Here is a 24,927-nt window from a genome sequence, read left to right as displayed (position 1 = left end):
TAACAGTACGACACGATATTCGGAAATCGTTCGGACAAGATCGGACAAGCTCGGGTGTAACTTCTCGTTAGCAAAATCAGGAATAGGGAAAAGGATAACGGATATGAGGAATGAATGTGAAAGTGATGTTTTGTTTTCTCGCGGATCTCTGTCACGCTCACATCGTTCGTAGGCTCGAAACACGCAAACTGTGTTGATCAGCATGCAAAGTTTTGTACTTTTAATTGAATTTAGATGTTTCCGAACCCAGTCTGTTCGGACAGTGTATGCACAAAATAGGGAATTTTGCCCCTTGATGCTGTCGTTGTGTGGCATCGTGAAAGTTTGAATATACAGCAAAGGTCGGTAATAATAGTTAATTAATTAATTGATCTGATTGTGGTTCTTATATTGTCATAGTAACTTTATATGATATATACACACAGATATAAAACACTGTATTTCCAAAGAGCACAATTCAACTGAGTGTCCTAAAACCAACTAATCTACAGTCTTTTATTCTCTGCACTTTGGCGAGTAATGCCCGCCATTTTTATCCATAACTGAGTCTTGTCGAATTTTATTGTGCTTTTGCGCCGGTTTAGCAGAGTGCAACTAATCCGTAATCTTTTATTATTTGCACAATTCAGCCAGCAAGGCCCGCCATTTTTATCCATCGCTGCGTCCAACCAGTTTTGTTGCTCATGTTCTTTTTTGCCTTGATTTAATTCAGCTTTTAATAGCCTGATATATCTGACTCATCCAGCATGAAGTAATATAATTTTGTCATATTGACTGGTCGTGCACTACACCATTGCAATGTATGAAGGACATTATTTATAAGCAAGAAAAAAATAAATGGAAATCATGGTGCATTTTTTCTGGTTAAGCAGACCTCGACTAATCGACAATATTTTTAACGATTGCACACATTGACCAACCCCTGGTTTAGCAGATTACAACTAATCCACAATATGTTATTCTCTGCACTCCAGCGAGCAATGCCCGCTATTTTTATCCATCACTGGGTGTGCTCAGCCGGATTTATTTCTTATCACTATTTGACATCGATTAACGTCAGTGTAGTATTCTTGTCGAAAATCTGTGTTTGTGTGGTAAAGTAGATTAGCTTAGCTGTAATAATGATTGCACGATTAGGAAAGCCATGTTTTCTGCGTATTGATCTTATAAAAGACATCTTTGATGATAAAAAAATTAATTTATTGTGCTTTTGTTTTGGTGAACAGATTGCCACTAATCCACTATATTTTATTCCTAACAAACTCCGGCGAGCAAAGCCCGCCATTTTTGTCGATAAGTGCGTTATTGCTGCTCATGCACTGATCTGCTTTAATCCAGTTTTTATTAGCCTCATATATATTTTATTCATCCATCATGAAGTAAACCTAGACAGTTAAGAAAAAATGGAAAATTGTCTGTCATTTTGAGTCACCGAGATCTCATATGTTACCACATAATGTTTGTCATATTGACTAGTCGTGTACAACACCATTGTAATGTAAAGGACATCTTAAAAAGGCATCAAAAAAAATATTAGAACTCATGGTGCTTTTGTTTTGGTTTAGCAGACTGCGACTAATCAACAATATTTTTAACGATTGCACACATTGACCAACCCCTGGTTTAGAAGATTACAACTAATCCACAATATGTTATTCTCTGCACTCCAGCGAGCAATGCCCGCCATTTTTATCCATCACTGAGTGTGCTCAGCCGGATTTACTTCTTATCACTATTTAACATTGATTAACATCAGTGTAATATTCTTGTCGAAAATCTGACATTCTTTGTAAAAATTTGAGAACTACATATAGAAAAAAAAGGTGTGCGTGGTAAAGTAGATTAGCTTAGCTGTAATAATAATTGGTAATTTAGTGTTAACAAATGGCTTGAAAACGTAAATTAGCCACCGTAAAGGGTAAAAAAGCTGACGTTTCGAGCGTTAGCCCTTCGTCAGAGCGATTAGAGGAATTGTAGGTTGTGTGTGGGTTTATATGCAGAAAGTATAGAAAGAAAGACGAGAAAACAGGAATAAATTAGTTAAATGAAAAACGCTCGTTGATTCCGTGGGGATTAAGGGTGCCGATTTGGAATATAAATTTTTGTTCTAGTGTTTTATGGCTTTTCGAACTGCCTAGATGTAAGGAAAGGCCGCAAACTGCCATATGCTGTTTAGAATGATTAGGAAGATTAAAGTGTCTAGCGACTGGTTTGGATGCGTCCTTGTCATTTATTTCCACATCGCAAAGGAATCTTCTTCAACTACTCAACTACTTTTCTTCTGTTAAAAGACAATTTAGGAACTTGGCTCATCAGTTCTTGAAACATTCATATTCTAAACATATTTATATTCTAAGACAGAACGAATACATGCGCAGTTGAAGTAAATTAGAGATATGCGGTCAATGCCAGTGCACTTAATTTGCTTAAGCAAATAGATTCGCTAAGACGCTTTCACAGTAATATTATCTACATGATCATTCCACTTTAGGTTACCCCTTATAGTAACGCCTAGTACTTTTGCTGATTTAATGGTTTCAAAGGAATTGCCATTGGCCTCAATACAGTGACCTCGTTTAGTTTCCTTCGAAAGTCTACCCAGAGTTCCTTGCACTTAAACTAGTTCAGCCTGAATTTGTTATCTTTTAACCACTGAAGGACATGATCCACTGTGTCTTGGATCTTTGTTGCACCAGACTTGGGAACAACTTCCGAGACCGTTGTGTCGTCGGCAAATTTCCACATACCGGAAAAGGGGTCGCTTTCTGCAGACCGTATGTCTAATATCCTTCCATGCATTACTTCTACTGCCACAGACTTGTTTGACTTCCCGCCACCAGTAACAAGGCAGCGTGTCCTTTAACCGTACTTTGTTGTTATAATAAATCGCCCGACATCTTTTTCTTTTACTTTGTTCTTAGGCAACTTGAATAGGAGCGTGTCACCGGGTGCAAAAGCCTTCTGTCTTTTTTGAACAAGGCGCTTTAGGTCAACATTTAGCCAAGGCCTGTCCGTTTGCTGACCTTTGACTGATTTTTGACATGATTGTAGCAAGATCGTCATTGGTGATCCTCGTAATTGCAGCTAGGTTATTATAAAATGAATCATGTTGACAAAGCTTATTTAGTGTCCCACGGAACCTCCAACAGATATCGACCAAGACTGACAACACGACTAAGCCTTTTATCGCGGGTTTTAATTATCTTTGACAAATATTTTTAATAAAAAAGTAAAGTATTTGTACAAGTGCTTTTGTGTTGGTTCAGCAGAGTGCAACTAATTCACAATCTTTTACTCTATGCACACTCCGATAAGCAAAGCCTGCCATTTTTATATGTATTTCGTATCAAGAAATGGCCCATTGTTCCGGGTCAACTTTTCCAAACAAAAGTCCTGAGTAAGTGGTAGTCCTGAGGGACTTTGGCCGAAGGGAGGCGGAAAAGCTCGTAACTGGTCGAGAAAAATATTGGAGTGACAATTTTGCTGCACTGGGGGAGTGGGTAGTGTAAATATGCACTACTAAAATCAATCTCCATCGGTGTACTCAGGTGCATTGAGTCAGTTTCGTTTCTATTTGTCATCGATTTCTAGCTGTGTTAGCAATCTTAGAATATTGCACATCTTTAAAGGACAAAAAATTAAATTCATCGGGCTTTTGTTCTGGTTTGGCAGACTGCAAAGAATCCACAATATTTTATTCTCTGCACTGTTCATCGTTCAAAGCCGCCATTTTTATCGATCAATTTGTCCAACTAGTTGCTCATGTGTTCTTCAGCATTGGTTTATTCCAGTTTTAGTCGCTTTTTCAGAGATCTGAAAAATTTTATTCACCTAGTATGAAGTACACTCAACCCGTTTAGAAAAATGAAGAATTAGTCTATAATTTTAATTCACCCAGATATTGCACGCGCTACAACATGCGATTGGTTGCTTAGTAAGCTTATGTAATGTGAGAACACCTTAGATAGGCAAGAAAAAAATGGATATCGAGGTGCTTTCGTACGTTCTGCTTTAGCAGATTGAGATTTGTCGACAATTTTTGTAATTACTGACTTTACACTGACTAAGAACCTGATTACATCAGCCGGGCTGGCTCGATTTTGCCGAGACCTCAGCACCATTGTTTGATACAACAAAAATAAATTTCGTTATTACAGTCACAATAGCCAGCCCGGTTAGCCGGGATCCCAGTATCGCGATATAAGAGGTTTTGGGGATCACATGGTTTTCAGGGGGTGCGGTGGGGGATCAGTCGCCGCGAACAGAATATAGATAGGGACTATAGAAAATTGGATTACATGAAGTTTAAAGAACCTTAGCAGGGAATCAGGTAAATTTTACCGCGACACTATTTATATCCTCCAACTTTCCCCCTCCCGCTTTGCAGGTGATAGGTGTTCACGCGGTAGAATAATTTTCAATGGTCAAAAGATCAGAAGTGTCCAAATATTATCCTTATCTAAATCTCGTACCCAGATCCCACCGTGCAACTGAAACTGCTTGGCCATGGAAAGTGTGGGTACGAGATTAATGTTGGATAGAAACTGATAATTGTAATACCTATAAAACAGAGCGGAGAGAGGGAATGTCCCAACCCCAAACTCCCAAGCTAATAGACCACGTCAGCGCTTTAGGATTTGAACTCTTTTCCGATGTAAATTTCTCTTTTGTCCCCATAAATTTGCATAGCTGGCGATCACGTGAGTGAAAGCGATTGAACCATTTCCTTTCAATTATTTGAAGGCATTGTAATGCGCTGTAATGCGCATCCTCGTGACATTTGCATATTTCCATAGTATCTGGTTCACCGTCGCGTTTCTGCCGAAGATTGCGGAACTTCACCGCTTTTCTCATGTTCAATGAAAAGTTAGGAGCTTCGCTCATCAGTTCTTGAAACTACGATTTCTAGGCCGGTAAGTTTCATCACTTCTTATCTATCTTGAGAAATCGAATAGAACGCTCACACGATTTTTGCAAATTATTTTACATTATACAAAGTCTTTTTGCTCGTCTTTTCAAATTGCGAATGTTACAATCGATGGATTCATCTATTGCTCAAAACTTTTTAAAATTTTGTTCTTTAGCAATTCCAAAGGTCAAATACTGATTTTTAACCAAAAATAGATCGAGAAAAGAGAAGTTAATGGCGACTCGCTTTGAGCACAAGAACGTATCAAGAAAAGCGGATCAGCTGAAAGTTGAGCAGGCTTTGTTTAACGATTAACAATGACCGTATATGGCTACTTTGGAACAATGGCGGAAACAGCTTTAAAATACACGCGGGATTTTTCAAATTTCCGATTATCATACGAGCGGCAGATTTAAACCATCGGCAAAACTGATGATACGACAAATCCTCCCCGTGGGGGTGATTATGGTAGATTTTTTAGGATGCAAATAGTCACAGTGGGGTGGATGGTGGGGCGACTGTAGCTTTCGTATCTGAAGTAAAGAAATGTCACCGTTTTTTCCTTTACATTGCTCAAACTGGCGAAAGATATATTCAATTAGAGGCTCACTGTGCGATACAAAAGTGCTGAGAGCATGTGTAACCGGTATTAACGTCCGAAGCCTACCACGCCGTTGAATCATGTAGAAGACTATCGTCATTTGCTCGATTGTTTAACGTGCGGGTATTTAAATTTCGCGCTGCGTGAATGAGATTTTGTTCCTGATGTGCACAAAAAGGTTCATATTCTCCTTCCTCTAGCGTATGATTTAAACCTGGTAATAACGTCCGAAGCCTCGTGCGTCGTTAATTAATGTAGTTTTACGGGTATCTTTCTCTTTCCGTATTTCAATTCAACGAAAGGATTTAAAAAAACAATGGCGAGTGGAAATAGTCGCACACGCTCGTCAATTTCTCCCATTCGACTCGACTGTGTAATCCGAGTATATTTAAATTTCGCGCTTCGTAAGCAAGAAAAACTGAATAATCTCCTCCCACAATTTTTTTGTGTTTACACAAACCGACATCAAATTGATACCTAGTCATCCTTTTGTGTGATAGCAGGAGGTGAGATTTTTTTCGCATAGTCATGTTCTTCTAGTTTCTTCCTTTTTTTTTTTGCTCAACAGGTTACGTCTATTCAATCACATCACTGATGCTGTCAGATTCATCTACAAAATTTTAGGGCAATCCAATTTCGCGCTACGAAAGTTATCCTATTTTCTTAGTTTGCATAAAGCGCTGCGCAATCGCCTCCCATAATTTGCTTACCGTAGCGTAAATGCATAAGCCCAGCAAAAACTTAACACGCGAAAAAAATCACATCCCTTGATTCGTTAAATGCCGCCTCGGTTGATTGAGAACAAACATAAAGTCCCAAGGTCCGCTTTCTACAGGGAATATTTGGGAAAACTGTTGATAGCTTTATAATTTTCATAAAGACTGTTTGAATCCGTCGTAAAACTATGTAAGCTCAAGCAAGACCTGCTTTTTTTTTTCTCCGAAAGAGAATATAGAACAAACGAAAAACAAAAAATTCGTAACTTCTCCATTGTGAGACTTGTGAGTAAAATATCACACTTTCGTCTTGCCGCGCGTTTGACTGAAAACGAGAATAACTCAAAATAGATGTCCTCTCAAAAACTAGAGATAATTTCCTCGATCAGTACATCTTGTGTCATCAACATCGTGGCAAGAATTCTGTGCTTTTGTAAAACAGGAATCCTCTTCTTAGGTAGACTTGTTGGTTCCAGAAAGTTAGCGCTTCGTTAGAAAACAGCTGTGCGTCAGCGCCTGCCCTCTACGAAAATTTGGAGAAGCTGTTGACAGCTCCTTACTTTTAACAAAGATTGTTAAAATACGCTGTAAAAATCTGATAGTTTTTAATGAGAGAGACTTACTTTTAAACAGGACCTGCTTTTTTTGCAAAAGATAAATAAAAAAAACTCGCACCTTCTTCATTGTGAGACTTGTGAGAGAAAAAATATCACACCCTCATCTTGCCACGCGTTTGATTGAAAACGAAAATAACTCAAATGCATGCTCTCGCAAAAACTAGAAATCATAGCTTTGATCAGTATATCTTGTATCATCAACATAGTTACATGAATTCAGCGCCTTTGCAAAGAAGGATCCTCGTGTCAGGTAAACATGCTGGTTCTTAAAACGATGAGCGCCTCGTTTGAAAACAGCTGTGCGCCAGAAAACAAGGTTTTTAATGAAGAAAAAGTTTTTTGAAGAAAAGAAGAAAGGAGATTTGAATGGAGCATTTTGATGAAAGGAAAAATAACCTACTGTCCGTCATCGCAGACGGACGCAAACAGTTCTTTACAATCGCACTAAACAACCCTAGAACGTATGTCTCACAATGAAAACTTTATTAATAGATTGGTTGGAGTGACATAGTCCTCAAAATTTCAAGCCTAGCAAGTGCAGCTTATGGTCACGGCCATTGTAGCCCAATTTTTTAGCAAAAACACAATGATTTTACTGCCTCTACACTAAGGAAAGAAGTTTCTATATCTGGATCTCACCTGCCCTGGTGTGTGCTTGGTCTACCACAGCGTGGAGCCCCAATCTCTAAGGGGTTTGTTTAACTATAACGCATCAGGCAATATTGCCTAAGAACACCTGTTTAACCAGACTTTAAACGCTGTACGCACACAAACAATGTTGATAATCACTTCTAGTGCATGGGCAGCCGAAATGGCAAAGAATAGTTGCAATTTTTTGTTGTATATTCGTCCATAAACATAGCTTATCTATCAAAAGTTAAAATCGTGTATTGTGCAAGTCTAAGAGAAAGTTATTAGCACAAACATGTTCAATGATTAGTTTAAAGGTACTCACCGCAATAGAAGGTGGCATCTGTCGACCGTTAAATTGCCGATTATTTCGATATTTCTGGTTTGGGAAATATAGAGTTTGACATTTTTTAATCTAAGTTTACTATTTCCAATGTATACTGAATTTATTCATACATCACCCCATGTATGAATCTGTTGCGTGATGCCAGAAAAAAGCTGGCTTGTCTCAATTGAAATTAGCATAAATTTCCTCTTTCTATGATAATCGATCTAAATAACCAAAGGCGATCGTGTAAACTCAAGTAGGAAAAATCTGAATTTTCAAGGCTCTGTATAATGAAGGAAGAGAAAAAGGTTTATAAAGAAGAATAAAGTTTTTTTTTATGACTTATCGATCATGAAATAGAAAAGGAACTTGAGAAAAATTTGCGTATAGCTTTTATTAATGGCTTTTGTTCTCTTCCCTAAAATAATATCGAAAATGCTCTCTACAAAAGACAAGTGATGCTCGATGCTACCAATTTTTGTTCTTGTTTCAACTTAATATAAAAATATAACAGCGGTAACAGCGACATCAACAAAAACAATTAAAAACTTTACTCAAATTTGTCTTGTCCCAAGCATTTTATGTGTTAACCTCCTTTATCTCAGCTGAAATCATGAGGAAATATCTGAGCGCGGAATTGAGACATAAAATTATCCTAAATTCCTGTTATCAGATAGGCAAAAATCCGCAAATGAAGGCAGTATTAATTTTCCTCCATTTTCCCTGGCTGGTTAAGTTACGCGGAAATTATAATTTCTCTTTTTTTTTTCTTTTTTTTTTTTACAAGAAAGCACACCAAAAGTATAGGTTATAAGGAAAAAAGGATCTAGCAACCGTTTCCTCATAGACTCCTGTCCTTAAAAAGACCGTAAAAAATGAAATAGAGGCAATGCATAATTCAAGGCGCGAATAAAATTTATTGGATGTCTTACCACCTTGATGTACTACGAGCCTGCTGCTTAATGTTCCTACATGATTTTAAAAACCTAAATGCTGTAATGTTTCCGTGATGGCTAAAAGGTTCCAAGGATTCTGTTATCGATTATGAAACGACAATGTAATGCCATTTTCTGAGAGGCCTTGAGTTGTTTTCCTTCATCGGAAGCAGTATTGCTATGGTTGTCAGCGTTTAACTTCCCGAACTGATTATTTCATGAATGCTTAAGTAAAAACCATGCAAATCCTAATTTACCCTTCGTTAAGTGTAAGATGAAAAGTTCAGGATGAAGACAAGTTTCACTACAATATTCTGTATTTCTAGTCTTGCATTTCCTTGATTGTTAATTCCATATTATACATATGCACGTACTTAATTCGTTTCAAGGCGCCAATAAAACACATTTAACGAAAGATGAGTCGTAATCGATAGAAAATAAGTCCACAGGAGCTTTACTCGAACAGTTTGGTCTCTACTTAATTGCAAAAAATAGCACGATTTAATTTATCGCCCGCCTAAATAAAGTACTCTCTACGTCGTTGAAAACGTGAATGAGACCAGTCGACAGTTAAAAGACAACTATCTGATAACAACTCGAATGGTAAACAGGGCCTTAAGAGCGACGCTGAATAAGTTCCCTGAAAAATGCAAGCCTCTTTAACTTAGGCAAAACCCCATCTCTTGAAGCTTTTTTTGAAACAATTTCACTCTTCTTTACTGGAACTTTTTCTTGAATTTATGTTCAGTTTTTCGCCTCAGATACAAAACAAATAGGTAACGACTGTTGAAAAAAGTTCGTCCATGCATAAGTTCTAAAGATTGTTTGACAGTTTTCAAATTAAACCATCCGTGCATTAAGACTAATACAATTGCATATGTAAGCAATAGAGACTTAATGACTAGAAATGTGAATCACACAATGTTTCCGACGTTTTACTGAACTGTTTTTCAGTGGCATCACACCTAATGATCATGAGAACTTAAACAATTTCAAGTGTAACTTGAATTAAAAATTCGAGCAACTTCCGCCGAAGAATTAGACAAGCTGGAAAAATATAGGAGATGATTTATTAATGAAGTCATCTGGTGTCTTATAGAAAGACACAAACAGCTTCTGGTATCTGTCTTGTCTGTCATCTTGAACAAAACATTTACTATGTTAAATAATGGGGGGAAATGTATTGTTTATTCTGGTAAAAGTGCGCCTAAAATATGTTTTAAAACTCCTACGGAGTGCGTGAAGTCGGCTAAATGTTTCATCGTGCACAAATTGTTGGGATGATTTTATCATAAGGACGGAAAACGTTGTGCTTTTTGTCTAACTTGTGGTGACAAAGCCGTAGGAAGAAAAATGAACGATTTTACAAGAATAGCAACTTTTCAAATAATTTCGAGCCATTATTACGTGTTGATTTAACGTTGCGTGAGACAAGACAGACGACAATTCAATAAACTATGAGTAATATGAAAAGGACGTAAGTAAATTTCAAGATAGTGTGTATGGCGAAAAAAAATAGTCATAAATTTACATACATTTATTTGAATTACAATGTCGACGACTCATTAAAAAACTGTCATGTTAAAAATATTTATCAACAAATTTTTAGTATTTGGCATATCAGCGTAAATTTACATCGCATTCTGTTTAATCTGTTTGTCCTCATTGTCAACTTAAATTTGTATTGTAGCTCTGAAGCCCTTTAGGTTTGAGCAGATCGTTTGTATTGCGTTTTCTTGACGTCCGTGAATTATGGTGATCGTGGCTTTCGCGCAAGGTGGAGCTGTACAAATATTCATAGTAAATTCCGACACGAATCGTCAGTATTTGCTCAAAGACTTCCTCGAGGCCAGAGCAAGTTTTCAAACTAAAATTACGTGACAGTTTGATGAAAGTCCTTTTTAAATTAGAGAACTAACTTTCAAAACTACAAACAAGTGCAACATTTCCTAAAGCAAAAAGGAAAAAACTCAATTGAAATCCTATCGTGATAATTTAACGTTGAGGCGCTTTGAAAATACTAGACAAGATTAAAAACAGGTGGTAATTAAGTATTAACAACTGAGTTGAAAATGTAAATTGGCCACCGTAAAGAGTAAAAAAGCTGACGTTTCGAGTGTTAGCCCTTCTTCGCCACATCTTAAAGCGATGAAAAAAATCACACCTTCGTTGGATGCCACGCCCAAGGTAAAAGACAAAAGGAACAAATAAAAAGTGATAACAAACGCGCTCTGCCAAAACCTCGAAAAACTTGCTTTTAGCAGTATTTCATTCTAAAAACATTTCTAGAATTCAGTTTTGACAGTTGTTAAGGATATCGAACAAATAACAGCCTTTTTTTTTTTTGATTAGATCAATTGTCAATTACTTTAATTTCTGTGCCTAGTTACGATCGTAGTTACAATGTTTATCTTTTTCCCTATTGGTTTGTAATCGGATATTTTAGCGTCACCATGCGCATATAAAAGCTAAATTAGCGTCCCTATAAGCCAGAGTTTCGTAAGATTTCACCTTGAACAGCAGCAACTTCGTTCTTTCGTTCCAAACCTTTGGCACAAGCGGGACCGATATGTAAGTGATTTTGTTAGTTTTATTTCAATATGTTTAAGTTTAGTTTTTTACCTTGGGCGATAGCGCACATATGTACTGTGTTGTACAACAGTACAACTAATTATCTTGAAATCAAGGAGTATTTTGAAATAACTAGACGCTCACACAGTAACGCCCACATTTTAGTCTTTGGGTTGTTAATCAGCCGCAAATGGTCATCGTGTAGCCGATCTTTGAATCTCGAGTAGTTTTAATTTAGCCTTTTATGATTTGTTTATGTTAATTCACGTTGATTGTTGTTATTTTAATCGCGTTATCGACATAAGCACGTAAAGCGTTTCTTTCATGCCTTTCGCACCAATTCAATTAGATTCATGCTTTCGTTATAATATTATTGCAATTTCAGTTTACGATCGTGATCGTGACCGTGATCTAAATAAACACCGTTAATAGTCATCTTGGTTTTCGTGGTTTCATTACGACCGGTAAAGTAGTCCCACATCAGCGACACTAAGAAAACACGCATAGCGACACCCCTCGAAGTTTCCTCTTTCGTCGCAAGCGTCACAACAATTTTTTTAGAAAATTCTTGTACGAGCAAGATCTGCTTTTCCTTTTTTAAAAGTAGAACGGTCACTTCAACTTCAAGCAGTCTCAAAGTACCTAAATGAAGGAATCCTCTTCTTAGGTAGACTTGTTGGTTCCAGAAAGTCAGCACCTCATTAGAAAACAGCTGTGCGCCAGCGCCTGCTCTCTGCGAAAATTTGGAGAAGCTGTTGACAGCTCCTTACTTTTAACAAAGATTGTTAAAATCCGCTGTAAAACTCTGGTAGTTTTTAGTAAGAGAGACTTACTTTTAAGCAGGACCTGCTTTTTTTGTAAATGATAAATAAAAAAAACTCGCACCTTCTTCATTGTGAGACTTGTGAGAGAAAAAATATCACACCCTCATCTTGCCACGCGTTTGATTGAAAACGAAAATAACTCAAATGCATGCTCTCGCAAAAACTAGAAATCATTGCTTTGATCAGTATATCTTGTATCATCAATATAGTTACACGAATTCGGCGCCTTTGCAAAGAAGGATCTTCGTGTTAGGTAAACATGCTGGTTCTAAAAACGATGAATGCCTCGTTTGAAAACAGCTGTGCGCCAGAAACAAGGTCTTCAATCGCCTCGAGGCTCTCCACAGAAAACCGTCACTTTCGATTGCATTTAACATCAGTAGTAAGACCAAAAAATATATTTGTACGTTGAAAAAACTGACTGGTAAAAACCAGGCGACTTGACTTACATATAGAGAGAGGTGGTTTAAATTAGTCACTGCAATACGGATAAATTTAATTATTTCTGAATTTGCGAACCTTTGGCTCAATGCGCTAAACGAGGGTCAAGTCTACCCCTGGGTACACCGATGGAGATTGATTTTACTAATTCATATTTACACTACCCACTCCCCCAGTGCAGCAAAATTTCCACTCCGATAATTTTCTCGATCAGTTACGAGCTTTTCCGCCTCCCTTCGGCCAAAGTCCCTCAGGACTACCAATTACTCAGGACTTTTGTTTGGAAAAGTTGACCCGGAACAATGGGCCATTTCTTGATACGCCCACGTTCTCTCGCCGCAAATGACTGCGTTGCAATAGGAAATTCTGTCTTCTTTGACTCAGCTGAGAAATTATGCATTGCATCCTAAATACAGTAGAACCCCGCTAACTCAAACCTGGTCGATTCGAATCCCCGGCTAACTCGAACAAGGTCGGTTGGGTTTGAACTCAGTTATTTCGAACTAATTTTACTTTCCCTTCGCTCAAATTTACCCTAATATCTCGATCATCGTCAGTGTCAGAACCTAGCTGATTAACACATCTCAACCTTTAATCGCGATTGATTTAAACGCGCAGGAACATGTGTATAAACGTAACACATTTAGTTAAACTTAAAACACTTAAAAGTTCTTGAAAATGCATATGACTGTTGATTGTGCGAGAATGGTATAGAGTGTGCATGATTTGCAATTAATTATCAACAGGATAACACTGATTAACACCAGTCGCGATAACTCGAACTTCCGCCAACTCGAGCCGGTTTAGTTTCCCCTGGAAGGTCGAACTACAGGGATTCTACTGTAGGTTGATAACTAGAACAGTGGGTAGAAGTATAAAATTACACGGTTATTTTATTCATGATTACGGACGTAAGTTACATGCTTTGTTGGGTCAAACAACAAACAACATAGTAGAAGTGGCACTGTAAAAAAGGAATTTCAAATTACCATTCGATGCTTGTACAATATGATAAACCGAATCATGGTTCAGAAACGATCCCTGAAGTTTAATATCGACTAAGATGTAGTGGTTTCCGAAACATTTCCTCACAGTAGACATAGATGTTTGTGGCCTTGATATGATCAGTAATGCGGAAATCGAAGTAAAGAACGGTGAACCACTGTCTTATATATGAAGTGTTGCATTTACAAGTTTTCTTCTTTCCTAAAAATGTTTTAAGGTTCAATTTCGATCTCATATTTTTAGGAAATAACTCAATAACTTGTCACAATGACGAACTGTATGAGCTTTAATCTTCAATTTGAAGTCGAACATTCTAGGAAACGTTAATCGTATTCATTTGACGTCAGTCGAAGAATGTAGATTCAATTAAATTAGATTTTATTTTCACGGGAGGCTAGCGATGGTGAAAAAACCTGACACGTGACAGGATACTCTCGTCAACCAGCAAACCCATTTCATCAGAAACTAATCTGGACTTGGTTGAAATAAGTATAAGGGGGCTTTTTTTCGCATTTTTATTTGTTTTTCTCGCTCCAGTTATTTGTGTAAGCATTCAGCGTCACACCTATTGTGTTCGTATTTCATCCCTATGCAAACACCCTAGTATAATTAGATTTGACCTCTTTTCTGATGCAAAGTTATCTTTTGTTCCAAAAAATTTGCGTAGCTGGCGATTCTCTGAGTAAAAGCGATCTTTTGTATGAACCATCTCCTGTTAATTACTTGAAATTTTAAAATAACAGCATTGTAATGGACATCACGAGATGAACACGCCTCGCTGCTCTGTCACAGAAGAACACCGCTGATGCGAACCCGGTTAACTCGAACCCCCTGTTAACACGACACAAACTTCGATTTGACTCCATATTCATAGCCATATAATATCAAGAAACTAGAGCTCGGTTAACTTGAACTACTTTAACTTTCCCTCGGCCCAAATTTACCCTGAGAACTCGTACTTTGAGTAAAAAGGTCATTCGATAGACTTCATATCAAAGGGTCAGAACATAGATGGTGGTACATTGACATGTCCCAATCTTAATTTAATCGCGATCGATATGAACGTGGTAACATTTATGAAAACGTAAGACGTCTATCTAAACTTACTAAGCAATAAACCCTCTTATACTGAACAAACCTAAAGTGTGAAAATGACTGTTGATTGTGCAAGAATGGTATATACCTGATTCGTAACTAATTATGAACTGGATGATTGAAATTAACACAAATCCCGATAACTCGAACCGGTTTAGTTTCTCTTGGGAGTTTGAATTACAGGAATTTTACTGTAGGTTGGTAACTAGAACAGAAGGTAGAAGTATGAAATCACACGGTTATTTTATTCATGATTACTGACGTAAGTTACATGCTCAGCTGGATCAAGTAAACAAATGGAAAACAACTTCTCACAAGAGCTACTTTACAAAAGGACTCTTAAATTATTGCTTGATACATACCAAATATGATAAATCTATTTCAGAAAAGATTCCTGTCGTTAATGCCGGCTATTAATTGTTGATCTTCCAGACATTTTTCGCTGTTTGCACATCGCTGATTATGGTCTTGATATGGTTAGTGATGCTGAACTCATCAACTAACATGGCAACTCACTTTGTTATAATTATGTGACGGGTTGCATATCTCTTATAACATTTTTCTTCCCTCACAATTTTTAAATTTAAATCTGAATCTTTTGAAATAACTCTATGTATTATTAATATGACATGTTTTACAGCGTTTTTAATTTGAATGCAATTATTCTAGGAAACGTAAATTGTGAGATTCTTGCAGCTAAAAACACTACTGAAACGAGTAGTTGAAAATAGGACCTGAAAAAAATTCAGGCCCGTACGGGATTTTGACCCATGACCTCTGCGATACCGGTGCAGCGCTTTACCTAACTAAGCTAACAAGCCAACTGGGAGCTATGTGTTGGGTCCAAATAAACCAGCTCCCAGTTGGCTTGTTAGCTCAGTTGGTAGAGCGCTGCACCGGTATCGCAGAGGTCATGGGTTCAAATCCCGTACGGGCCTGAATTTTTTCAGGTCCTATCTTCAACTTCTCGTTTCAGTAGTGTTCTTTGCTGCGAGGATCTCTTAATTTCGTTTCTTTATCGCAGTGCAAATACATGAATTTCATATATCTTAAATCCTCAAACGTAAATTGTATTGGCACCATGCTGAGTTCTGCATATCCTCGGTCATTTTCTAGATTTTTGAAGATAGGATGAATGAGGGTCTGATGAGAAAGAAATGTCACATTCGAGTAAAGCCTCTTACGCTTGGACGATTGTACATACTCCGAGAAGAGAAATCGAAAGAAAGGAAAATAAGTGCATCTTAGCTACTTGTGGGATATGGAAACACGTTTCTCAGCAGGGCGGCAAATTCATTGGTACCGGGAGCCTCATAAAGGACTTCTTTCCCATGTGTGTGCAAAAACTTCATCTGGTGACAAGCAACAAGGTTATTCCATCTAATGATTTAAGTGACTACTCTCTGTATTTCAAGAAATCGATAGACAAAGAAAAAGAACCGAAGAAACTAGTTGATATGGTGTCTGACAATGTGATCTTCAAATCAGACCTCGCAATTGTGCCTATTGATCCAAACAAACTTGGTATCATTAGGAAACGTAGTTCCGGTTTGATGAATCACCGTCCATTTACCATATGCGCTAAAATAAAGGAAGACTTAAGAAATGATGAATTATACTGTCACGTCGTTGAGGAATCCGTAAAGTCATTTGCCATAAGACCATACCTAGTGAAGGGGATCGCAGACGAAGAAACATATCTCGCTGACCTCAGTTCCGGAAAGATAGAAAGCACTAGATTTCACAAAGATTATCGAAAAGGCCCTGGAGCTCCAATTACAATCACAGTCGAAGACGAGGCAGTTGCTGTGGGTGCCATTACTCTTGGTAACAACGAGCAGCTTTCTTTTGTTCTGTTTTCACAGATTGACAGGACACGGGCATTTTCAGGTTGGTAACTTTTGGTTAGTTCAGCGTACGTGTATATTCAACTCATCTTTAAGGTCTTGAACGTTACTAGCAATATATTCAATTTATTTATCTGGCTCATTATCTTAGGAAATCTTAATTAATTTCCACAAAGGAGCTGGCCTACACTCCCAGACTCATTTGTTAGGACATCTCTGCCTTTCCTGCCCCTCTCAGTGTTGGTTTCCAAGTTGGCATAGACACAAGATTGGCAATTGACAGCATTGGAAGGGGGAGGGGGGCAGAGGAACATCGTAGACGTTTTTCTGGAGAAGTGTCTCAGCTACATTCTGCCTAGGAGTACATTATACTGCTGTCAATGATTCTAGTCCATTGTGGTAACTCTCTCAGAATAGCTCTAACGTATGATCACATCATTTACTGAAAATTCACCCCGTGGCCTTGCTTGTGCTGCAATATTCATTATTCTTTGTCACTAAATTGTTGTTTTCATGTGTCTATTCTTTTAATTTTAATGTTTTTAATGTTTGGGGATTTCCGATTGAAATTCACGTCTACTCCCGTGAGGCGAGCTGGGCGGTATCTTTGCTGAGTTTGGAAAAAACATAAAAAGGCCTTTTTCGTCAGGTTTCTCCTAAAGTTGATTATCCAACTCGGTACCCAGTAACATGAATGAAAAAGAAGCAATTTTCGGCTGGGTTTTTGGCAGAGAAAAGCCTGGTATATCATAACCAGCACCTCTGAGGTTACACACTCACAGTTGCCGCTCTCTATCTTTGAGACGCCTCTCTTGAAATTTCAGCGGACAGCCTAATTTCTTAGTTAATTATAACCCTGCTACAGACCCAACAGGAATCCAAGGATCCAGCACATCACTTACTTCAGAGAGTACTACATCATCCACATTCAATTGCAGCTCTGGTTTGACAACATTGTCGACCGAGTTAACAGGAAAATGTATGTAAGGATACAGAAAAGATAATAGCAAGATCTGACTTCCATGTGCGTGCAGTTCCTAGAATAATTTTTGATTTAATCAAACCCCAAATTATTGTACCTATGTTAACTTCCAAAATTTGATTCATCATTTTACTTTTGATATATCCTATGCTAATTGGCTACAGATATCGCAATTTTCTCCTTTTGTGTACTAAAAACCAGATGAAATAAATGGGGGAGGTGGAGAACAACAGGTACCAGGGGAACCAGCAGAAGGAGGAGAGCAACAGGTGCCAGGGGAACCAGCAGAAAGAGGAGAGCAGCAGGCACCAAGGAAACCAACGGTAGGAGGAGATCAACAGGTACCAGGGAAACAAGAAGTGGAAGGAGAGCAACAGGCACCACGGAAAACAGCAGAAGGAGGAGAGCAACAGGTACCAGAGAAACCAGTAGAAGGAGGAGAGCAGCAGACATCAGGGAAACCAGCAAAAGGAGGAGAGCAACAGGCACTAGGGAAACCAGCAGAGGGAGGAGGGCAACAGACACCAGAGAAACCAGCAGAAGGAGGAGAACAACAGGCACCAGGGAAACTAGCAGTAAGAGGAGAGCAACATGCATCAAGGGAACCAGTATTAAAAGGAGAACAACAGAACTTTTCTAAACAAGGTAATTACAAAAATAGAGATTTATGTTCTCTGAATTTACAATAAATTTTTACCAGCGGTGGGTTTTTTTATCATTACAGATGGTGGTACATCAACATCAAGTTTCAGCAAGGATGCCAGGCAACAAGAAACTCTGAAGCACTCAGTGGATCAGGACACATCCGCTCAAGGTGTGTAATTTGGAATTATTTTATATACCCTTCAAAACTAGATCAAGTGAAGTCATTTTACTCATAACACTCTTATTATTTGATAGTTATTATTTAATGAAATAAGTACGAATATAACTGCTCAGTTTTGTGACTATTCTCAATTGTTTTGATCGTTCAACATATCGTAATAGGTGAAAGAAAAATACCACTTCATCAGTATGCAGTTGAAATTGAAAATGGCAGAACTGCTTCAGAAAATGGAATGGTGATCGAAGGACAACAAGATTTGGAAGGAAATTTGAAAATGGTTAATCAGCACACTTTACAGTCCAACCACGGTAGGTGAAGGACATTACTTTTGTAGAGAGATTTTCATGGGGCTAAAATTAACCCACTGGTCGATCCAGGTTCTTGCAGGAAGTGATCTTAGGTGTCTGCGTGTGTATAAAACTAGACTGTGAATGAGGAAAGATTAAAAGGGAAAACTACTTTGGTGAAATTCAGAAAAGAAGTCTGGCTGTAAGCACAAGATATTAAATAAATTCGATAAGGAAAGCGACTGAAAACATCTCAATTGAACGATAAGGGCTCGTGGTATGAGCAACCTTCACTGCTTGGATCCAACCAGCAACAGTGAGCGAGTTCTGTCACCGAGAAATTTGATCACACATTCAAAATGCTGTTGTTCCTATCGACAGATGCTGCTGCTTGCAATAAAGAAGGTAATTGGTGGTCATTTTGGAAATCATGGTTGCCTTTTTTGAATAATTCTGACAGTTGGGTTAATAATGGTAAGTACTGTAGTTTAAAGTTTAAAAGAGATTCCAGCTTGGCACATGAATTTGGCTGAATAATCTCCTATATTCAGCAATCATTTGCTTCCTTCTATGATGTAAAATATTTTTGTTTTTTGATAGCTTTCCCTGGTAAAGGAATATAAGATGTTTTCCTCCCTGTTTACCATTTTAAAGCAATCCTTCGGACATTGCACAAATTGGCAGAGGGCGTGGTAGCTTTGGCTCAGCTCTGTGTTTTGTACTCCGATAAAACACGCTCTTCCAACCGATGACAGCACGCGTTATATCCAAACTTCATCATAAATTTATGTTATTAAGGTCATCGATATTATTTGGGGAAGGCTGTGGTCTTGAAATTAAATTAGGGAATTAATTATAAGGACATTTCCTGTAAACTAGTCATGGAACAAAATGAATTAGATCACACATTCAAAATGCTGGTGTTCCTAATTGACAGATGCTGCTGCTTGCAATAGAGAAAGTAATCGGTGGTCACCTTGGAAATTATGGTTGCCTTTTTCGAATAATTCTCACAGACATGATAATAACGGTAAGTACTTTTAAAGGTTGAAAGAGATTCCAGCATGGCACATGCATTTTGGCTGAAAAACCTCCCATGTTCAGCTATCATTTGCTTCCTTCTTAGTTGAAAAATGTTCTCCTTTTTAGGGAGCTTACACTGGCAAAGAAAGCTAATGTTTTTCCTCCCTGTTTACCATTTGAAGGCAATCCTTTGTTATTTATTTGGGTACCTTATGGTTTTGTTTTACCTCTCGTGCATAATTATATGAGTGTGCAGACTTCGCGTTCGTATGGACTGCAATTGTTGGTGATTTCTAGTTGCAGAAAATGGCATCTTCATTGAGGCCCTCAGTTGTAAAATTTAAGGGGGGGGGGGTGCCCTTCCCACCCCGGAGCCTCCAGGGGCTTCAACCCATGGTTTTCATAGTTTTGACTTTACCCCACCAAGTGCCTCTGTTTTCCACGTTAGGGATCACCGATTATTTTGGTTACATTCTGAGAAACAACTGATCTGTCTGTACTAGGTGTGAGCTAAAAGAAGGAGATTAACAAACCCTACGTACCGGTGTGTGACAGTCAGTGTTAGACACCATGGTCCATGAACCATTATTTGGATCATTCTTCACTAAATTAGAGACTAATGCTTTTTCATTTATCCTGTCATTAAGGAAATTTGTCTCTAAATCTATCGGGGAATAGCCGTTACGAAGTAAGCGTTGAACCAGCAAAGACTCCCCTGAAGGTAACAGAAAATTCTAATTGTACGACCTTCTATTGATGTTCCATCAGAGTAAAACCCAAACCAGATAGATGGAGTCCCGTCAATTGTATAATTTAGCCAAATAATTTTTAAACAGTTTTTTTTATTCGATCTGACATTGAAGCGTTACATTACACATAATGAAACGGAAAACAGTGCTCAAGCGATTGAAAAGCTTCTAATTGAACTTATAGCTATCAGAGCATGAAAAATGGCGAAAATCACGTGATAAATCAATACAGTTCTCTGTGTGATTAAGAGCGACTAAAAGTCGCCCTTAAACAGTAATGGCAGACTAACAGTAATAGCAAACTAACTTTGTCACAAGATTCCAACGGTACTAAAGCCGTAAAGGGATTGTAAACCGATAAAACGCTACACAATACTTTGTTCATTCCGTAATCTCCAACATCCTAAACGTGTTAGCGAAAAACGATCCTTGAAAACCGAACCTATTTCAAAGCGAAGAAATCATCAGGAGAAACGTCATTTCTTAGTAACTGTCGAGTAAATTCTCTACAGTAAAATTATTTACAAAAATTTAAGTTAAAGTTATTATTTTGTTGTTTTACTTAGAATATATAGCATCCATTCTTTTCTCATTGAAACCGGACAACGTATAGAGAAGTTAATGCATTCAGACAAAATCGGGTAGATGGAGCTATTCTTTTTGTGTATGGTTTGATCTGAGATATTTATCTGTTCCAGCTTGAGCTCTTTGTGACCTTGTCTGTAGGAAAGAGAACTAAATTGCCATGAGTTTTATGTCAAACATATTTTGTTGTTTTGGTTTCATTCTTTTTAAGGTAAATATTATGCGTCTTTGTTCCTCGCAGCTTTTAGATTTGAAGTCAGGCTCCATGTAAATTTTTTTCTCAGCGATCAGATGGGTTGGTGGTTAAGAACAAGTCAAGGCAAAATTGTTCTGGAACTTCGGTTATTTTATGAATGTTGAAACTTATGCAAAAGTTTTTTTTACATAAATTAGAGCGCTGCCTTTTTTATTACATTTGAAGTATCCATTCTTTTGCTTAGATTTCCGGGAAGTGTTTTTAAATTTCCATCTCCATGTAGTAATTTGTGCATGTGCTTGTTCTGTGACACGTTTAAGGCAATTGAAAAAAATAATGAAGCTAATGAAATATATGTACAACAAAGAGCACTCAAAAACAATCAGGTGAATATTGCAAAACTTATCTGCCAGAAGTGATGACTTCTATGTAAATTGGGGAAATGTTCATTTATTTTTTTTTCTCCGGACTTTTATGGTGGTAAGACATATTTGTGACTGTAAAACAGGAAGATTCTAAACATCTGCATGCCCTTTTTTCACCTTCTCGATCACTATGGGATTTTTCTGTCTACCAATAATCTCTTTGAGCTCAAGCTCAGATGACAGCCGTTCTTAACTTACTTGGAACAATTGCATCTACTTGTTTTGTTTTATAATTTTCAAAACTTTTGAAACTCCCATCTTGAATTAGAACAGGGCCCTTTAAGTTACTGTGACCTTCGAGAAACGCCAACATTACCCGCAAAATTTCCTTGTCATAGTCCAAACCGTCTTTCTTTATTCCTTTCGAAAAACTTCCCCAGCTTCAAATCAAGTTCCTTGGCGTCGTAGCTCCCAATATCCAGTCTTAAATTTTTTTAGTCAGCTCAGGTTGACCAAACTGCAAGCTAGGTCTCAGTGCTTTTCTTATTGTTTTCATTTTCTGCTTTTTCCATGAGTTGTAGCCATTCTTTCGCGTCACAATCTGGAATCTTTCCGCCATTGTTTCAAAATTAGAAATTTATTATTAAGTATTTCAAATTTGCCAGAAATACTATTGGTCTTGGCCAATCACATTTCAAAAATTTCTCAGCTTTTAATATAACTGTGTAAATGTATAGTAATGATTACAAATTTATGTTTCTTGAAATTTAACGCTGATTTTTTAATTCTTCCTAAATAGGGTGGAGGTCTCTGCTTGTTCACTTTTAAACCCGACCTACCCTCAGACATTACTTCTGGAACTGCTAAGTTTGCTGATCTAGGCTCTGTTGATTTAAATGGAGTTAAAAATAAAACAAACTGTCTTTTTGGAAAAGGAATTCCTCGTAAGTAAAGTTGTCTTGATTTTAGTCAAGTATTCAAATACTCTTGATGTTTGAGCTTGATAAAAATTAAAGAAGATTGGAAGGCCAATGATGTTAGAAATGTTAGCAATTTGTAGCCATGGACATCTCCTTTTAAATACCCAACTTAAAAACCCCTTTTTTTGTTGAGGCAAGTTACTCAACCACTTTGTTACGAAAAACCAAGCAGGCATGTGATTGTTCGCCTTTTTCAGATTTGACACTGACGCAGCTGGAACCCATGAGGTTCGTAGTGAAATGAATTTGGACTCAACGAAGTGTCTCTAAAACTAACCCACAGATTATAACTGACTCAAAACATTTTAAGACAGCCCATTTTATGAGACCTAGAAGATTTTCATACAGATCTTTCATATCTTAGACTTAAAGAAGACGAAAAATTTACACGGTTTGTTTTCATAAACCCACATTTTGTTAGTTTATTTTCAATGCTGTGAACTGCCTTGGAGTGAATGATAGGCACAACATCATCGTTTTGCACAATAGTATGAATGGGGTCAAGATGTACATTTTGAATCTTCCAGCTGCTGAGGAAGAAGGCTTGGTCACTGTAGAAGTGGATGGAAAAAGTGAGAAGACTGGCAAATCAAGTGATCTTGGCCAAACAAAAATTTACTACTTTGATGAACGCAAAAAGGTTCTCAAGCAAATAGTCCAAGATCAAGAGCAGAGTCGCACCTTTTTCGAAACGTGGAAAACTGCTTGTGAAGGACACTCCACTAATAGCAGAGAAAACGAGACGATATTCCCTAGTTCAGGTAAGCACGAGAGACAGTTTGACATCTGTCGTCAGTCCCAAGTAAACGTTGAATTCCTTGTAAAAATATCTAGAAGACTATTGGAATCCAAATAGTGTGTGTTGAGTTCTTTGGCGAGATGCATGTGGCTGTAAATAGGTTTCCTTTAAAATGCATCTCTTACTAACCGATTTCGAGGTCCGCAGAGTAAGTTACGGACCGAGTTTTTTTCCACTCAGATTTTTTACACTCAGGTTGCGCGTGCTTTGGCCATAAATCTGGGCGGAAAAAATAAGTTTCCGTTACTTATCTATCTCTGGGTTCAAATAGAAGGGGGGAGATTTCAATTAAAAAAAACTTCTAAATTTGGCAGGCCGCACGTAGAAAATTTTCGCTACAACAACCATCCTCACAACAACACACAAGGCCTAAAGGGGATAGAAACCCTATTTGTTTTGAGATTAGGAGTAAATTGTCCAATGATCCTAGCGAATTGTCTGGATACCGTTTTAACATCATATTACATCAAAAGTCTTTCATCAAAATTTCTTTCATAGAGGGCATGAATTCAGGGAATCCGTTACATTCACTTCAAGGCTTACTGCTGTTGGTGTATACAGCAGCAGAAACTGATGCTCGGCAGTTCATTGAACTAGTCTTCAATTCGTCTGCTGGAAAAGTGGTCTTCAACGCCTACAGGTGTACCTCTCCATTACCAGAGGATGTTGCGAGAGCATTTGGCCACGAAGATACTGCGCAGTACCTTGAGTCCATAAGTAAAAGGTACCGTGTATATATCCATGAAATACTCATTTTTACCATGGTATTGAAAATACACCAATTATAATAATATGATGATGGAGTAAGGGACTTTCCAAGTCAAAAATTTAATTGAAGCTGAGGCTAAACGTGACTTAAGTTCTGGAGAGCAAAGGGGGCTCAATTCGCACTGTCCTTTTCGCACCTACTATTGAAGAAATATAAAATAGTTTCCGTGTTTACATAGCCTGATGTAAACACGCGGGAGGTTGGGAGAACACGAGATAAGCGTAGGAAACCACGACGCGAAGCGGACTGGTTTCCAGCTTATCTCGTGTTCCCCCAACCTCCCACGTGTTTACATCAGGCTATGTAAACACGGAAACCATTTTACATTTCTTTTATAAAATAACTAATGAAAGAGGAACGAAAACCGTGTTTACATACGCTCATGTAAAATGGTCTTATGGCCAATCAGAGCGCGCGTACTATTTGAATTATTTTATGTTGTTATATATAGCACACTCAACTACAGGTATCTTTGAACCCTTGACAATTGGCTGTCTCGTAGGAGTTGACCATTTAATAAGAATTTGCTAGCAACTAAAACTAGTAAGTCAGAAGATTGGAGAAGTTGTTTTCATTTGACTTTAACCTTTTTTTACTTTGATTCAGGAGCATAATTCGAATTTCAATCTTTTACAATTGCAATTCTTAAGGGACTCTTTTTAAGGCAAAAGAAAAGTAACATCTCAAATTGTTAATCTGAAGTGTGAAGGTAGTAGTATTTACACTTGAGACTTTTAAACATATTAAACTTTATGTAACTTTATAACCGAGTAGGTCGTCATTTCCACTGTACTTTATATTCTGGGTGCATCGGGTTGTATTGAATCGCAGCAAGGAAAAAAACAAT

The 24,927-nt window shown here is 37.7% G+C and overlaps 1 protein-coding gene across 1 annotated transcript; it reads left to right on the top strand.

Moving 5' to 3' along the window:
- The first annotated feature begins 11,247 nt into the window (after positions 1-11,247).
- On the top strand, positions 11,248-23,368 carry LOC131774225 (uncharacterized). Its single transcript, XM_066174071.1, has 10 exons — positions 11,248-11,307; positions 15,789-16,562; positions 17,703-18,146; positions 18,226-18,315; positions 18,489-18,635; positions 18,996-19,088; positions 19,552-19,644; positions 20,285-20,358; positions 22,332-22,476; positions 23,040-23,368. Exons 2-10 carry the CDS (start codon positions 15,830-15,832, stop codon positions 23,366-23,368), a joined length of 2,148 nt encoding a protein of 715 aa, XP_066030168.1. The 5' UTR covers positions 11,248-11,307; positions 15,789-15,829.
- Positions 23,369-24,927: the final 1,559 nt, after the last annotated feature.

This window comes from Pocillopora verrucosa, chromosome 11 (assembly GCF_036669915.1).
Source record: "Pocillopora verrucosa isolate sample1 chromosome 11, ASM3666991v2, whole genome shotgun sequence".
Taxonomy (NCBI): domain Eukaryota; kingdom Metazoa; phylum Cnidaria; class Anthozoa; order Scleractinia; family Pocilloporidae; genus Pocillopora; species Pocillopora verrucosa.
Note: the sequence above shows the minus strand (reverse complement) of the source record. Positions and strands in the feature narration are given on the sequence as shown.

What these genes read in the sequence shown, in the direction of transcription:
- LOC131774225 (XM_066174071.1), top strand. Translation starts at nt 15,830, where the DNA reads ATGTCACATTCGAGTAAAGCCTCTTACGCTTGGACGATTGTACATACT. An exon ending in TGACAGTTGGGTTAATAATG is followed by an intron (nt 19,089 to 19,551) that starts GTAAGTACTGTA and finishes CCTAATTGACAG; the next exon opens with ATGCTGCTGCTTGCAATAGA. An exon ending in TCACAGACATGATAATAACG is followed by an intron (nt 19,645 to 20,284) that starts GTAAGTACTTTT and finishes CCTGTCATTAAG; the next exon opens with GAAATTTGTCTCTAAATCTA.